This window comes from Strix uralensis, chromosome 3 (genome assembly GCF_047716275.1).
Source record: "Strix uralensis isolate ZFMK-TIS-50842 chromosome 3, bStrUra1, whole genome shotgun sequence".
Classification (NCBI taxonomy): Eukaryota; Metazoa; Chordata; class Aves; order Strigiformes; family Strigidae; genus Strix; species Strix uralensis.
The window spans coordinates 93,427,174-93,443,947 of NC_133974.1; the positions used below are offsets into that span (position 1 = coordinate 93,427,174).

Genomic DNA, 16,774 nt, shown 5'->3' on the forward strand with positions numbered 1-16,774 from the left:
CGATCCATCAGATGCTGCCTCCTGCTTCTGTTCAAGCAGCATCTGGTCAGGTGGTGCCTTTTTGGGTAAGAGATTGGGCCAGTCTGACACTGTTGCACACCTGTGCCCTTTCTTGCAGGAACGCTATCGACAGGACTGTAACCTTGCAGTACAGCTGCTCAAGTGTAACAAGTCCCACTTCAGGAATCACAAGTTTGCTGATGTGAGTAGCAGTCCTGCTGAGGTGGGGAGGAAGGGCTCATGGTCTCTGCCTGCATCTTGCTTTCTCCAGCTTTCTCTGTAGGGTTGTTGGCCTCTCATCCTTCAGTCTCAGATAGAGGTGTGGGGGGGCTCCTGTTCCCACTCCCCCTGAGAAGGCAGCACAGAGCCTCTGCCAGCTCCTCTTTCATGCCAGCTCCATTTCACAGCTCAGCCAGGAGCTGTTATAAAAAGCACAATAACCTTGAATTTGATAGCCTGCTGGGTGCCTGATGGGAGCTGGCAGGAAGACAGACCTCTCTCTTACCCTGCTCTGTCCTCTTCCCTTCCTCACCTGGCCACATGGAAGGGCCATGCTGCCTGATAAGGAGTCAAGCAGTGGTAGTCTGGCCCTGCTTCACTTCTTACTCTGAGGAGAAATGTGTGAGGCAGCATTCAGGGTGTCTTTTAGGCCTCCTGAACAGAAATTGGTACCAACTCATACTGTCCCTTGTGGGGTCTGTTCAGCTCATCCTGTCCTCAGGATGAGCAAAGATGGAGTTTAGGCCTTTCACATTAGTAACATCACTTCTTTGATTGGAAGTATCATTCAGGCCCTTACCCCAGCTCTCTCTTTTCTGTACCCCTAGTCTCCATCCCTTCTTATGTTCCTCTCAGCAAAACCATGTGCTTGTCTTTTTTAACTTAGCAGGTGACCAATATGTCACCCTCCCCCATTGTGTCTCAAATTAGCACTCTTGAGGTCAGTGTATCAGTTACTGCTGGGGTAACCTTGACCTCTCTCCCAGCTGTCTCCCCTCCCTGGAGCTTTGAATTCTGCCCCCCAGAGTGCCGCGTCCCACGTGGCTGCCACTGGAGGGGGATTGGTGCTGAGCAGCTGTGCAGACAGTCTGCCTCACAGCCAGCTGTTGTCATGCAGTGTGCCGTGCATCCCCAACTTTGGACGCAGTTTCCTTCTGGCTGTGATGGGACAGACCTTGGCTTGTGGAGCTCTGCTCTCCACTTCATGCTGTGCATGGGTGTGGTGAGGGTTGGCAGGGTGGTGGGGAGAGCAGTAGCGCCATTTGCAGGACAAAGAGCAGTGCTTACCCCCTGTTAAGTCCCCAGTCCTGCAGCTTTGGTAATAAACCCCATGTTTGCCTCTCTGAAATGGAGAGAGCGAGGAAGTGGGATGAGGTGGTGGAGTTGGTGGGAACAAGGGAAGGCATCGATTCTGGTCTGCGGGCAGGCTGCCAAAGCAGTATGGCTGCAGTTATTGCATTCAGGGAGCACTGCGGATCCCAGCACTGGGGGCTGTTGAGTCACTTCAGTGCAACCACTGGCTGATTTTCCACAGATCAATAGACCCCTTCCTAGCGTGCGATGGGTGGGCCTTGCCTCTGTGCTCACAGGCATGGGGGACTGAGCCTGTGTGCTATTTTCTCTTGTTCTCTTCGCAAAATGGGGCCTGTGAACCATGGCCTAGAAATGTGACTGGTGTGACAGCTAGACATCATTGTTAGTCCCTCGTGGAGCAGGTTTGCTTTGGAAAGAGGTACCTTTCTCAAGGTAAGGTAGGTGAATGTTAGGGTCAAGGTAAGGAGTACAAAGTACACATGAAGGCTAGCTGGAAAAGGCAGGTTATTTGGAACTAAATGACTTCTGTGTCAGCCCCCTTCTAATGTCCTTTTCCTTCTCCCTAGCTTCCCTATGAGCTGCAGGACATGGTCAATAAGCATTTGCACAGCACTCAGGAGTCTGCAGGCCCTGGTCAAGAGGCAACCCACACCTTGGCTCCATCTGATGTTGTGCCCACCTCAGTCATTGCCAGAGTCTTGGAGAAACCAGAATCTCTGGTTCTGAATTCAGCCAAGTCTAGCAGTGGCAGCTGTCCTATGGCTGAAGATGTTTTTGTGCATGTGGACATGAGTGGAGCCCCCCCTGATGCATGCAACAGTGCAGGGCAGATGGGGAAGGAGGGAGGAGATGTGGGGAAACAGCAGAACGGTAGCTGCAAGCCACAGAGCAGCATGGAAAGTGTGCCAGAGGAGGTGCCTGCCTTCGAGAAGCTAAGCCCGTACCCTACACCCTCACCTCCCCATCCTATGTACCCTGGGCGCAAAGTGATTGAGTTCTCCGAGGACAAGGTAAGGATCCCAAAGAACAGCCCCCTGCCCAACTGTACATACGCTACGCGCCAGGCCATCTCCCTCAGCCTGGTACAGAGCGAAGATGAGAGCTGCGACAGGCACCGGACGCTCCCCAACAGCCCTGCTTCGGAAGGGCGCCGTTCGGCCTCCAGCTGTTCCTGTCAGCAGTCCCCCAAAGCAGCCAGGGCTCATGGCTCTTCCCAGAGCAGCCCATTCAGCAGCCCGCCCCAAATCCCCAGCGCCTTCGCCAGCTCTGCCAGCTCTGAGGAGGACCTGCTGGCCAACTGGCAGCGTATGTTTGTGGACAAGGCACCCCCCACCTCAGAGCGGGTGCTGATGAACCGCACAGCTTTCAGCCGTGACACGGCCCCCGAGCTCCAGAAGAGGTTCAGCCGCTCCATGCAGGAGCTGGGTAGAGCAGCCTCAGTTTACTCAGATGGTGAGGAGTCTGCGCAGAGCTGCAGCTGGACCGTGAGCCGGGACTCGAGCGTGGACACAGACAGCACCGAGTCCAGAGCCCGCAGGAGCCAGTTCTCCTCAGACTATGGTACGGATTTCTCCCAGGATGAAGCCCAGAAGCTGTTGCAGGAAAGCGGTGGAGGCACTGCTGAGCCTGGAAGCCCCTCACCAGAGAAGCACAAGGACTATGTGGACCTTGGCTTGCCGGAGAGCCCAGCTGAGGAGAGACAAATGTTGCTCCAGGGAAGCAAGGAGAGCAACCAAGGAGGTGCCCAAGAGGAAAGCGGAGAAGGCAGGGTCAAGCCACCCTTCAGTCGGCCTCACCGCAGCCCCAAGAGGATGGGGGTCCACCACTTACATCGCAAGGACAGTCTGACACAAGCCCAGGAGCAGGGCAACCTTCTCAGCTGAGGCAGGGCAAGAAGCACCCACATGCTGCGGAGCTGTGGGATGCCTCCATCTGTCCACCTTCTGAGGGAGAAACCTCCTTTAGTACCCTCCTCCCAGGGTGGGGGGCTCTGCTCTGAAATTTTGTATTTATTCTCTTGTTTTGCTACCTGGTAGAGCTGGGGTCCCCCTTCCCTGGCACCTCAGACCCACAGTACTAGCACACACACTGTGCAGAAGCACACCCACTGCCCTGGCACACTCGCAGCTCTCTTCACAGCCTCACACTGGTGCCTGTACCGGAGCTCGTTCTTGGTACCCCTTGTCCTGGTGCCTGCGCCTCTTCATGCTCGTATCTTCCTTCCCCCTTCCCACTCAGGTACCTGAGGCCCTGGGTGCTCTCATGCTGGTTGCCCACAGCTGCTCTGCTCTCTTTTAACTTGTGCCAACAGGGCAGAGTGCCTGTGTGGTGGTGTCTGATTCCTGGGGAACCCCCAGGGGCCGTGAGTGGGGCACGAGGACTCTCCCAGCGTATGGCTGTGAGCCTCTGGGGATGTGCTGGGATAGCTGGTGTCTCATTTTCCTGCTGGGTTTTGTTTTCCCCAGCTGCCCTCTGGGTGATTCTCCAGAATCTGCCTCTGCAGGTCCCCATCGCTTGGCTCCTGTGTTGGGCTCAGCACCCGGCCCCCACTGAGGCAACGCAGGGATGCTGGTGCTGTGGCGTGGGGCGCGGGTGCCGTCTGCCGAGGTGGTTCGGGGAGGCACTGCCTGCTAGGCGCTGGGTTTGTGTTTGTGTGTCTCCTCCCTCACACCTCTTCCCCCGCTCTCTGTGCTGTTGTTTTGTTTGAACGGTGCTGATGCCTTGCTCTTGGGTGGGCTTCTTTCTTCTTTCCAAGCCTTTGGTTTTGGGGTGTATTGTTTTTTCTTTCTCCCCGCCCTGCATAAACAGACACAGCCGTTGGCAGCCGGTCTGATGCCTGCACTGAGGGTGTGTTGAGGCTCAGCTCTGAGCTGCGCTTCCCTCTGATCCTGGCCTCAGCCTGCAGAAACCCCTCCAGACTCAAGAACAAGGTCTTGCCCCAGGCGAGCAAGGTGTGAAGGGTGCTACCGGGCTTTTCTGGGCAGGGCTGGGTGCAGGGCCGGCAGGGATGCGAGGGCAGCGTGCTGAGGAGCTGCTCCCTGTAGACGCACTACCTCATGGCTCGGCAGCAGCCCTTTGCCAGGGTCTCCTTGCACGCCCCCTTCTCTGGGGGGCTTCAGGCTGGCTCTGGCACCTCTCTGGGGCCTTCCCTTCTGGGTAGGGCCTCTCTGCGTGTTTTTCCTAGTGTAGCGTGATATTGTGTGACTTTTCTTCTCAGTCTTGTGTGCTCAGTGTCTTGTTGGGGGGGGGTGGGCAGGGAGGGGAGAGGTCTGTAGATGTAGGTATTTTTTTGAGGGCTTGCAAAGCCCAGGCGTCCTAGTTTAATTTTGTCCTGTGCCCTCGTCTGGTGTTTCTTGGCTCCCCTGGGGGTGTGAGGCAGAGAACAGCCTGGTTCCCTGTGCCATGCCCCCCTCAAACCTTGCTGGCTCTGTCCTCAGCCTGCTGTCTGGTTTTTAAGTTGGGTTTGTGTTGTCCTCCCACCCTACTCAATGAGGGCTCTTCACTGGGCTGTAGGAGAGCAGCCTTCTGTCCAGGAGGGAGCTCCCATTTATATACTTACAGCAAGATATGCAGCCAAGAGCTCCCTGGGGGTCTTGCTCCCCTCCCCAAACCCCCTTTTCTGCAAAGGGCCCGCAGCTTGCAGCTGGGGCCAGCCAGGGCTTCAGCTCGAGCCTGGAGGCTCCAGGGCCTGTGAAAGGGAGCTGCCGGCCTCTCTGGCCGCTGTGTAGGTTGCTTCACATACCTGGCTAGAGCTGCTGCCTACTGGCTCACCTTATTCCCCACCTCCAACAGTTGTGAGCTGGATGCCACCCTCTGGTGGGGAGGTGAGACTCAGTATTTCACTACAGTATTTCGCTTGATACCTGTGCAAACGGGCTGGTGCTGAGAGCGGGAGCCGCTGCTCAGCCTGCAGGGTGTTCACCTCCCCTGTCCTGAAGATGGTGGTGGGGTCCTTGCATTTGCTCTCATCAGCTGCTCCACTGCTGCATTTCTTCTGTTCTGCTGCTGTGTTGCTGAGGGCCTGCACCTGCAGCGGCTGCCAGCTCCTGCCTCACAGCCATCACCTGGGGTTGGATGGTCACTGAGTGAGCTCCTCTGGCTCTGAGGCTGCTGGTGGCCTGCCTGTGGGACAGCACAGCCACTTGGGCAGTGGGGGAGGCATTGCCCCTCAGGGCTCAGCCCCATCTCTCCTGAATCCTGGCATGCCAGTCAGGGGACAAAACCCACTCTTGCTGAAGCAGCTGGTGCTGGGCAGAGCTAGCCTCCCTCTGCTTTTGGTCGAGGCAGACTTAAACCAGTGGAGAAATGGAGGGGTGGCAAAGGGGTGCCCAAGGCCTCACTTCACAGCATTAGGCTGCTGGCAGAGGTTGAGGAGGAGCGGTGGCCACCAGAGGAACAGAGCCCTCTCCCGCAGGGCAGGCACAGGGCCTGCCCTCTGCACTCCTGCTCACCGCCAGCAGTATTGGCTCTGGGGCCTTGAGCTGACCCCACTTTCAGTGTCCCAACTCCAGACTGTTAATCTGTAACTAATGTGTTTTTTTCTGAAATTTTCAAACTGATGTATATTTTAAGACCAGAAATAAACTATTTTAAAAGTAGGTGGCAATGGCTATAGTGTTCTTTCTTGGTTAAGACCTGGACTGGACCAATCATGAGCATGTGAGGGAGCAGAGCCTGCTGCAGTATGGTGTCCTGAGTCTGCTGAACTGGATGGGCTACCCATTAGCTCTCCCAGGGCGAGCAATCCTGTGACCTGTGAGCTTTCCAGGAGGCTGTGAATTCACTGGTCATCCTGAGTGCTCACTTCAGCAGCAGCCTGGTTCAAGGTGCTTGTGCAAATCAAGCCATCTGTGGTGGTGAAGAGGCACAGTCCCAGGCAAGGAGTGATGTGTGGGATGAGCAGTGTTCTACTTCTGTAATTGTGTCCAAGGTCTGGAAGCTGCTCTCTGGGTCTGAATGTACTGTCAGCTCAAAGATCAGACAGCCTGCAGACCAGAATCCATTGTTCACAGCAGCACTCGTGTCACTTTTGTCTTGGAAGCAGACAGCAGCTTAAAAAAAGGGCAGATTATTTAGCCAGGCAAGTTTGAGAAATGTTAAAAACCAATGTAGGCAATTTTCACATTACTTAATGGCTATAAAGGCTAGGCTTGTCAAAACCTCTGCAGTGAAGCTTGTGCTGGAAGCAGCCTCAGTGTTGCTCATAAAAACCTGCCTACGCTGTTTCAAGCATTTTGCTGGCTGTCCTTCTGTCTGATCTGTGTCTTGGCAAAGACCTCCACGTGCTGATCTAGAGTAGGATGAGGTGTAGCTAATTCTTTTAATACTTGTTGGTTTTCTTGAAGCCCCAGCTTGGAGAGTCATATGTGAGTATCAGTTCTCCCTTTCAGTAGCTGAGTTATGTGGGAATGTGTAACATACCCCCTTCCCAGAGGTTTTAAGATTTTTCTAATTCTAGTGTCAGTATTTTGTGGTTTTATTTTGTGTGGGGAGGAAGGATTGAGACTGCTTGGGCATACCCCAGATAGGAAGCCCTCCAACCAGGAGAGAGAGGAAGTTCCTGGAGGATGCTGATACAGATATTTGGAAGCATTTCCTTTTCATGTTAAATGGTGCTGCAGAGGTCAGAGAGCTCTGATGAAATTTCTTCCATCTCCCAAGTTATGCTGCCTGTGCCCTTCTGACCTAGGCGCTGGCAAAGCGTAACCCAGGAAGAGTTTCCTGTTTCTTTGTCCCCATAATTAATGATTTTATTCTGTGTTCCCTTGAGTAGCAGCTGCTGCCACGATTTAATCTTCCAGCCTAATCTGAGCCTTGAAACATAATCTTCCTTGCTTTGCTCCAGGAAGGGCTGCTTGGCCGAGCGCTGAAACCTGCAGCGCCAGTGCGGGCGGAAGCCTTCGCCCGGGCAGAGAGGCTCCGGCCCGAGGGGAGGCCCCGGGACAGCGAACCGGGGGATGCCCGACCCCCCCGCTCTGCGCCAGGCGAGCGCCGCGGGGAACCGGCCGCCCTGCGAGGGGTGGGGACAGGCGGCAGCCGGGCGGGCAGCGCTAGCGGGGAGCTGCTGCCCCCTGCCGGCGCTCCGGGCCCGCCGCGCAGCTCCTGCCTGCGCCGGGCAGCTGCCGATACCTGCCGGCAACCTGCCCCGGCGGGGGCGCAGAGTGACCGAGGCTCACGCCGCCACGAGTGGTGCCACCTCTGTGACCTTTATAAAACTCTGATCGCGACAGCAGTACAAGCGATAGAAAGAACATCTCTTATACACATCTGAATAAATACAGCCCGCGCCGGGCGTGGGGGGGAGGCAGGGCAGCGCCAGCTACACATGCAGCGACTGGACAATCACAAGCAGCCGATGGGGCATGTGACAACACAGAGACGTGTGTAGAGATTCGCTCGGACCGGGCTCCGGCCCTCAGGGAGCTGAAGGAGGCATCAACGGGACGCGAAATGTGTGAGAAGACAGCTGGGGCAGCCCACCGGAGGTGCGGGGGGCTGGCAGACACATGCTCCCCTGGTGGGCACGGTGCTCTTCTCGGCAGAAGCAGGCAGGGTAGCCCAGCTACATTTCTGTTTCTGCTAAGAGGCTGTCACCGAGACCTGACGTCATCAGGACCATCTGGGAGCTGGAATCTGTGGAGAGAGAGGGAGAAAACCATGAGCTATTTGGTCTGGCGGAGAGCACAGGGCTGTACTCTAGACCCAGAGGTGAGGATGAGGAATTGGAGCACCGCAGGGTGGGGAAGGGAACTGCTGAGAGGACTGTGAGATTAAGTCGTAACTAGGTCTACTCTGGCCACGCAGCAGAACAGAATCGATGTCTGGGGAGGGGAGAAGGCAGACACAGCAGCAAGAGCCCCAGGGTGGGGATCTGCATTTGTTATCTTGGCTGTCGAGAGAAACATCAGCTCTGAACCCTCCTCACCTACACTAGCAGGTGATAGTGGTTGTGCTGGCCCAGCCATGCCCTTACCCAGCCCTGTGCAGACCTTCAGATCTGCACTCACCAACGGTGAGCTAGAGCAAGTGCCCAGGTGGGATGGGCTGGCAGGCTGCAAGACAGCCAAACCCACGTAGGGCGGTGGTGTTGCCTTCCTAAGAGCAGGGAGCACAGCAGGCAAGCAGCCATTTTATGGCAGCAGAGGCCTGGAAATCCTGACTTTCTGAGCTGCATGAATGGAAGGTTTGTGCAGCCCTCCCCGGCCCGCCTCAGGAACATGAAGGCAGCTTGCTGGCTCTGTGATGGCACAGAGCATCAGCCAGGAACACTGCAACTCTCCCCACACCAAGTAGATCAGCTGCAAGGAGAATGGGCACGCAGAGCAAGTAGGAAACTCGGCAGGGTACCAGTTTCCCATCCAGAAGTCTTTTTAAACAGAAAAAAAAAAATTGTTTTTTCCTGGATGTGAGGGAGGAGATCTTTAGTAGCCCTGTGCTTCAGAGCCAGAGTCCTACACATTGAAAACTGCTGCGTGAGATCTCTATCTTGGGGATCAATTTCTGGAAACTGGATCCAAAACTTGGCCAGAGCTGTCAGTAAAGGATTTTTATGGCTCTAATAAATGAGGATCCAGATGTTTTGAGGCCCAGAGAATGGTTGTGCTTGCCTGCTGCTAGTCCAATATGAGAACTGGGAAGAGCGAAGGACAACTGAAGGTAAAAAAAAACCAAACCCAAGCCCTCAGGATCACAAGGTAAGCATGACAATATACAATATCATATACACAAACAATACACAACAGGCTACTACTATCTCCATAATATACCTTTTTTTCTGTTACAAGCAACAGACGGGCTGTGGCACCTGGCTAACCCTTCACACATTTGAGACGCAGAGATAGGAATAGCTGATGCTGTGCAGATTGCAGGGAGGTTCTGGAAGCAGTGAAGAATGACACGAGTTTTGGCTAGGATATCTGGCAAAGGCTCCCAAGATCTTTAATGCTCCTGCCCTTGAGTTTTAAGACTTTGCACAAAGATTTCGTTCCTGCAGCATCAGGGAAAACGCCTCTGAAGTACTGTTCCCACTCATTGCAGCAGCCGCATTGTCCTTGGAGGCTGCCTTTCCAAGCGCAGCTCAGCCCAACGCTATTTAACATGAAGGTCATGCCTGGAGGCTGTCTGGATTCCAGTTCACAGGGAGAAGGGACAGATCTCATTCACCAACCCCACCATGAGAGACCAGTGGCACTGGAAACACCCCAGACACCCCACTTCCTGCCTGTCAGCCCCTGCCCACAGCCCAGGTCCCAGGGCTCTTACTGTTCTGGCAGATCCAGGGGTTCTTCTCCCTGGCTGTGACTTCGCGAGCTTCTGTCTCCTCTTCTTCCTCACCCTCTGAGAGCAAGTCAGAGATCTGCTGCTGCAGCTCGGGACTAATGTTGTTCTCTGCCAGGATGAGTGTCCGTAGGGCTGTGGGGTAATTCTCTACCATGTCCAGCAAGGTCTGGGTGGAGAGCGAGATAAACAGGCTGACAAGCAGCACAAACAGCAGCTAGGTTGAGCGGAAAGAGCTTCAGTGCTCTGTCTCCCTGCAAACTCCAGCCCTTTTCTTACCTCTACCTTTCCTTGGCCTTGATCTCCCTTTCCCATACTTTCTGAGAACGTGAGGAGTTCCCATCTTTCTATGGGAAGAGCTGAGCCTGGATTTCCTGGCTCTATCTAAAAAGGAAGGGACTGCTCTGCACCCTGTTGCTGCCACATGTCTAGGCTAGTCCTCTCTTACTGCTGGGAGCTGGGGCTCTGAGAGGAGAGCCTGTGCTACCAAGCCTTGGTCCCTATCTGTCCACAGAGCTTTAGCTCTGATCCTCAGTCACAAGTCCAATCCCCTACTTCTTCCAAAAAAAACCAAACTACAAATAGAGCTGCATGTTTCTCCCTGATGACTTGAGGGAGATCCAGGAGCCCTAGGTCAGAGCTGTGGCTTATGAGCTCCTCCTGTGGCTGAATGCAATGAGCCAGGGGATGGCAACAGCACCCCTGGGCACAGGGAGGGATGGGGGTGCATGTGAACCCGGGGATGGAGGCAGGTATAGGTCCTAGGGCCTCTACAGACAGCCAAGACCTATATGTCCTTGAGACGTCAGTGATGCTGTAGAGTAACTGTAGGCTCTCATACCTGGGCTGACTGGTTGGTAAGTCCTGTTCCCTCCAAGTCCAGAACTTCGAGGGTTCGACTGGAGGCCACAGCGACGGCGAGCATCCCTGCTACCTGGTCACCTGTGGGAAAAACAAACTGAGGCTGTCAACAGTGCCTGCCTTCCCTCATGTAATACCACATGCCTTCTTTCTGCCATCAGACAACCTCCAAATCTCAGTTACCTTGGTGGGGTGGAAAAAAAGAAACAACTGTTAACTGAGAAAAGGGACAAGGTAAAGGTGCACCATTTTGTGGTTACAGGAGCAGTCACTGATTATCAGGGGGAACATGAACGAACACAATGAAATTGGTTTTATTCCCCAAGGAACCATATCTTCCCAAAACTCCTTCCTACTCAAGTATGGGAGGGCCTTTAACAGTCCCCATAAGGCATCCCAGATGCAGAATAAGGAACTGAGTACCTCGGTCTAGGGGGAGGTCGGAGCCACACAGAGGACTCTGCACCAGCTGATGGACTGCCTCCCTGAAAAGGGGCCAGACTTTTGGGGGTGGATGCAGCAGGACCAGGAGCATTAAAGATTGATGCTGGTGAAGAGACAAGACTCCAGCATGTTCTGACATTCCCAGCGAGTGCCAAGATACTGTACAACTGTGACACCCCCTCTTGGAAAAAAACCCAGGCTGCTGTCAGGTAACACCCTGGGGCCTTTCCTGCCCAAGAGGAGGTACCTGGTCAGACAGACCTGGAGGGAGGCTCTGTCTCCAGACAGGGTGAAGAGGGGAGCACCCTGCTGATGCTCAGGGAGGCATGGCCTGGTCTCCTCCTCACCACCTTGCAGCAGAGCTGGAGAGAGTTGGTTTCTATGGCAACGAGTGCCAGGCTCTCCTCCTCCTCCTCCCTGCTCCACTGGGAAGATGAAGGGGGGAGCACGGGGACATACTGCATCTGCCAAGCCAGCCTCGGCACCCAGGGCTTCGGGAACAGGGAAGATGTGGAGGGTCAAATGTGACAACAAAAGCATTGGAGCGGGCAAGGCACAACCTCCTTTCTGCACCTCCCTGCAGGGCACGTGGCCACAGAAGCAGGGCAGCAACGCTGGCTTTCCCTGCAGCCGAAGGCGCCTGGCAGGGTGAACTTGCTGCTGGGGATCAGAAGGCACCTATGCAAGAAACTGCCCCATCCTGCTGGTGATGCTCTACTGCCTTTGTAGAGCTTGGTCCCCAGCCATCCACCGGCTCAAACTGCACAAACGCTGAGAGGCAGGAGTGCAGCGGCCCCTGCTCCTCCTCTCTGGCCCCCCAGCTTACCTAGGGGGTTGTAGTCCAGGTTCAGCACGCGGAGCTGTGAGCTGTGAGCCACTGCAATGGCCAGGCGACCCCAGCCTTTGCTTGTGACACCTGGGTTGGCGCTCAGCGTTAGCTCTTTGAGGCCTGGAGAAGAGAGAGAAGCCAAACCAGAGCCTTAAGGTCACCAAGGCGGTCTCAGAGAAACTAGTTCAGCTAACCAGAACGGCTTTGAGTCGTGTCCTCTGTACTCTGGCAGGCTAAAGGGTTTGGTTTGCTCTGACAACTGTCAACGCGTATTTCACTGATCAGTGAAATATTTCACTGCCTTCAGCAGCAGCCCTTCATTTACCCACACTGTGACTGCCCCATTTCTCTGCTCTCCCAACCTGTGTCCTGCTTACCCTAAATAGCAAACACAATGGAAACAAGTAAGGGGTGTGTGAGGTGACTGACGAGAAGGAGGTGGCATGAGGTGACAGGTTGGAGAGAGGATAACAGCCACAGTAGGCTCTGAAGCCTGTACCTGCGAGGGGTGGCCAGCAGAGATAACAGCATCTGTGGCACTGGGAGCACATGGAGGCGAAGGTGCTGGAGAAAGGTGGAAAGCACTTCGAGAGTCAGAAGAGAGCTGTTACCTCAGCACATGCCAGCTCTCAGCTTAACTGGTCCACTGGCCTCTGACCACCAGAGATCATCCCCTGCAAAGACCTCAGTTGTGGCACTGAGGCTAGGATCATGCAACTACGTACTCACAGAGTGCACCCGCAAGCAGGGACAATTCCCAGGCACTGACAATAAAGCCAAATGCTGAGGTGGGGGGGCACACCATGTATTTATCTACAGTCATGATCAACACGCAAATGCAAAATAATAAATTCAAAGTCCAAGCTGTCCCCTCCTCCAGTTTCAAATGCTCCTGTCACGAACCAGAAGCAACCTGTTGGTCCCTGAGCTCCAAACTGCCAGCAGGACAGATCAATAGCAGAAAGCACATGGCTGCCCAAGGGCACCACTCCTCTGTTGCTTGGCTTTTCTGCTTAAGTTGGGGAAAGAAATTCCTCAGTCCAGGCAAACTACACAGCCTGCCTCCTCCAGGGCTGAGGGTTTACTACTGCATGCATCTGCTCTATGTGAAAGCTCCACCGGTCATTGTGCGGCCCACGGTCCCTGGTGCTTACCGGACTTGGCCCCGTCAGGCGGCAGGAGCCCACAGATAAGGTTGATGCCTTCATCACCCAGCATGCAGTCTCCTAGATCCAGAGCCACCAGTGAGGGGTGGATGGAGAGAGCAGGGTTGAGGAGGGCCAAGCCTGCATCTGTCAGGGGACTCCCGTGGAGGCTGTGCAGGTAAAAGGGAAAATTACTATGGAGCCTTCTTCCTGGGGGCTAACTAACCTGGCAGGAGGGAGAAGCGGAGGAAATGAGGATGACAAATCCTAACCCCAGGTGGGGAAAAAGCGCTGGGAAGCCTCTGCTGCGAGAGTGAGCCGGTTGCTACGGTGGCCCTCCTCTCCCAGCCAGGGCGAGGGGGTGCAGGAGGATGCCAGCGGGGCAGGGACAGCCCCCAGCACCGGGGCAATCAGGTTGGAGGGGTCGGGACTTAAAGCCAGGGCCGTGCCCAGCCGGCGGGGGCAGAGGTGGCTCCCTCCCAGCCGGGTGAAGGGCGAGGGGTTACCCTCTGCAACGTCAAGGGCGTTTTTCCTCCGACAAGACTTAAACTCAGGGGCTGCAGGGGCTGGCCCCGAGCTGCGAGCCCTCGAAAGAGCCGTCCCCACCCGGGAGGGGGCCCAGGGGCACCCCCCGCTCCGCTGTACTCACAAGAGGGACTGGACGGAGCGGTTTGTCTTCAGGGCCTCGGCCAGCTGCTTGACGCGGTTGATGTTGGAGACGATGCCCAGGTTGAGGTTGAGCTGGGCCAGGGAGCGGGACTCGGCCGCCCCCCGGCAGACGTGCCCGAAGTCCCGCTCGGAGAGCTGGCAGCCCCGCAGCGACAGCAGCCGCACCGAGTTCTCCCGCAGGCTCTCGCAGATGTCCCGGATCTCCGCCCCCGACAGAGTCTCCCCGGAGATCTGGATGGACCCCGGCAGCATCTTCCCCCGGCTCGGGGACCCGCCGCCGCCCGCCGCCGCTGCCCGCCGATCCCGTCGCGGCGGCTGGGCGCCGGGGGGGAGCCGCGCTGCGCGCTGCGGGCCGGGGCGGGCGCCAACGCCGCTGCCGCCGCCGCTGCCGCCGGGCAGTCCCGGCCCGGCCCACCGCGGCCCCGGGGGCGTCACCGCGCAGCTTTACCGGCGGCCGCCGGGCCGCCCCGCTCCACCCGGCGGGGCCGCCACCCCTCCGCGGGCGGCGAGACCCAGGGGAGCCATCGGCGGGGGCTAATCCGAACCGGCGCCGGGCTCTGAGCCCCGCGGGGCCGCTCCGCGCCGCCCCGCTGCGCCAGCAGCGCCGGGCGGGGGCCAAGCAGCCCCGCCACTCCCCGCCCCGCTCCGCCCGCACCTGCCGGGCCGCCCCGCCTCCTCCCTGCCGCCGCTCCGGGCCCTCCTACCGCCCGGGGCGGGCCGCTACCGCCCGCCGCCCTCCCCCCGGCCCGGGCCGCCTCCTGGCGGAAGGGGGCGGGCGTGGAGGGACCCCCCCCCATCCCACCCCGGCACCCCTCGCCGCCATCTTGAGCCCCGGCGCCACTCGAAGCCCGTAAGAGGCGATGCCGGCGCCCGCAGGCTCCAGCCACCCTGAGGCCATGGCGGGGCCGAGGCCGTCGTCGGGGGCTGAGTCCCCCGCGCTGAGAGGACACACGAGGGGAGGGAGGGTGGGAGAAGGCCCTGGGAAGGGCTCTCCCTGCCAGCCCCACTCCCACCTGGGAAAGGGGCCAAAGCCACTGGGCCGTGGCGTACTCAGGGTGCTTCGTGGTCTGAGGAACAACAGTCTTCCGCCAGCTTTGGTGACTTTTACACTTAAACCTGCTACGCCTCGAGCTTGGACCCATGGCGTAATGGCGAGGTGGGTGTGAACCGCTCCTCGTGGCCCAGGGCTCGCGGAGCTGGGAGGCAGCTAGTGAAAGGTGGAGGGTTGGGGAAGTGCCGCAGGCTTCTTTATCCCTGCCGCACACAGCCTGCACCCTCAGCCCGAGCTGAGGTGTGAGGGGCGTACCTCACCACCTGCTAATTCGCAGGTACAGATCAGAGGGATTTGTCCCCTCTCTCCCCTGTCAGGTAATCCTGTACTTGGAGAGAAATAGGAAGCAGGGCCCCTGTGTTTCAACTCCACTGAGCTGAAAAAGGAAGCCAGTGATGTGGAAATTAGGTTAAACCGCCTAAGTAGGCAGCTTTCCGCACATAACTAATCTGGCTGCTGCGTATGCGCTCAAGCGAATTCCAGTACGGTGGGTAACTCTGGGGCAAACCCAGGCTCCTCTGCTTGGTTTGCAGGCCAGGGTGAGAGAGAAGGGATGGAAAGTGAGGGGAAAAATAGGATGTGGAGGGGGATGTGAAACAATTCTCCTCCACTGAAATGGAGGAGCCGGTCACCTGAGCTGAGAGCTGCACGTTAGGTCCTGAATGAGACAAGGGGAGCAGCAGATAAGCAGCTGGCCTCAGATGTCAGCTTTTAAGACTGGCTGCAGCATCTAACTTACAGTGCAGGTATCACCACGCCCTTTGAGTAATCCATTGCTGTTCTCTAGAGCTATCTACACACCTCTCCGTTTCTCTGTTGCACAGGGGTGCACGGGCTTGATACTCTACCCGCAACACAGGCCAAGAACAGACCACTGGCCTGGCAACACATCTGTGCTGGGATATGAGGAGCAGCTGCGAGCATCCAGCTGAGGTACAGGTGATGGCTTTCAACAAAAGAGCGACTGATCTCTAGGATCACATTAAATTGTCCAGCTGAGAACAGGATCCTATGTATTGCAGGGCTGTGAGGGGCAGAGGCTGGATGTCAGAATGGTGGACAGGGAAGTGACCAAGAAAATCCCAGCTGCTGATCCATACAGGTTGACTGAAAGACTGCACTCAGTCTCACCTTGCAGTTACCTCCCGGCGCTAATTAACCCATGCTTCGTTAAACAGGCTATTATTAGAGAGGTGCTTGGAGGCAAGCCCCTGGGAGATGTCCCAGTTCAATTGACAGCTGCAGCCCCAAAACATTGATGAAGATGTCCTAGTGCTGGCATCCTCACTGCCTGTTGTCCGGAGCAAGAGCACATTGAGGAGACAAGCATCTTGCCTCGCTTTATGCTCAGATATCATCAGGGAAAGTAGCACAGGACCTAAGCTTTGACTCACTAAACCTAGTTAAGGGCTATGCAGAGGAGAATTCGGCTGTGATATTTTGTGAAGAACTAGATAACTGCTTCCTTGTCACATGCAGTTACCCAGCAGGTATGAGGAAGGTAGTTTATTGTTTACCTACTGGGAGCACAAGGAATGAGTTGACTCTCTAGACTGATGCCATTAAGACCCAACACTTAAACAAAGAGTGGATGAGGAGCAGCTGGAGTGAGACTAGATGCAGGAAGGAAAACAAATGGGAGAAGAAGCAGCCTTCCTGTAACCCAAAACACAATTAAGGTGACAATTAGTGCAACAGGGATGGACTATAAGAAGGATTGGACTCCCAGGTACTGCAGAGGAGAGGAAGAGGTCATAGATGCTTTAATATACATTTCATCTTCCTCTTTGTAATCTGACAGGTTTGTATGTTTATTTCATCTTGAATAAAAAGGGGCTTAAACATTTCTCACAGAGCTACCCTTCCTCAAAAGGGGGGGTGCTTGGGGGGTAATTATTTCAGATTTGCTGCAAGGGAGGATGGAGAAAATGATTTTAGATTTGCTGTAAGAGCCATTGCAGGAAACAATGGCAGAGATAGTCTGGCATGATAGGGCTGCAAGGCTTGTCCTGATAACTAGAGGACTTGAGTAAGCACTGAGATGCCCTCCCACAAGGACTTTACTAAGGCTGCGTGCTCAGCATGCTCAGCATGCTCCCTGGAACTGCAGCACACATGCATTTCCCTGCAAAAGCGTGTCCCTCTCTGTCAGCAAAATGAGATGCTGAAGCTCTCAGCCGAGCA

General features: G+C 56.1%; 2 protein-coding genes across 12 annotated transcripts in view; one reads left to right on the top strand and one right to left on the bottom strand.

Moving 5' to 3' along the window:
- The window catches only part of TJAP1 (tight junction associated protein 1), a 42,047-nt gene extending 36,135 nt beyond the window's left edge, over positions 1-5,912 (top strand). For all 11 annotated transcript variants that reach the window (XM_074863395.1, XM_074863390.1, XM_074863397.1 and 8 more), the window contains 2 exons: positions 119-202; positions 1,881-5,912. In XM_074863395.1, the coding sequence (XP_074719496.1) occupies positions 119-202; positions 1,881-3,197 (1,401 nt within the window). In that variant the 3' untranslated portion in view covers positions 3,198-5,912. The remainder of the gene's footprint in view (positions 1-118; positions 203-1,880) is intronic.
- A 1,587-nt stretch (positions 5,913-7,499) lies between these two features.
- LRRC73 (leucine rich repeat containing 73) lies at positions 7,500-14,170 on the bottom strand. Its single transcript, XM_074864836.1, has 6 exons — positions 13,520-14,170; positions 12,880-13,040; positions 11,723-11,845; positions 10,433-10,533; positions 9,577-9,760; positions 7,500-7,947 (listed from the first exon to the last, which is right to left on the bottom strand). Exons 1-6 carry the CDS (start codon positions 13,789-13,791, stop codon positions 7,877-7,879), a joined length of 912 nt encoding a protein of 303 aa, XP_074720937.1. The 5' UTR covers positions 13,792-14,170; the 3' UTR covers positions 7,500-7,876.
- Between the last annotated feature and the right edge of the window lie 2,604 nt (positions 14,171-16,774).

Bases quoted from the DNA above. Each gene is read 5' to 3' on its own strand.
- LRRC73 (XM_074864836.1), bottom strand. From the start codon at position 13,791: ATGCTGCCGGGGTCCATCCAGATCTCCGGGGAGACTCTGTCGGGGGCG. The intron at 10,534-11,722 runs GTAAGCTGGGGG...TTTTTCCCACAG, and splicing joins CCTGGACTACAACCCCCTAG to GTGACCAGGTAGCAGGGATG. The intron at 9,761-10,432 runs GTATGAGAGCCT...CTCTCCACCCAG, and splicing joins TTACCAACCAGTCAGCCCAG to ACCTTGCTGGACATGGTAGA.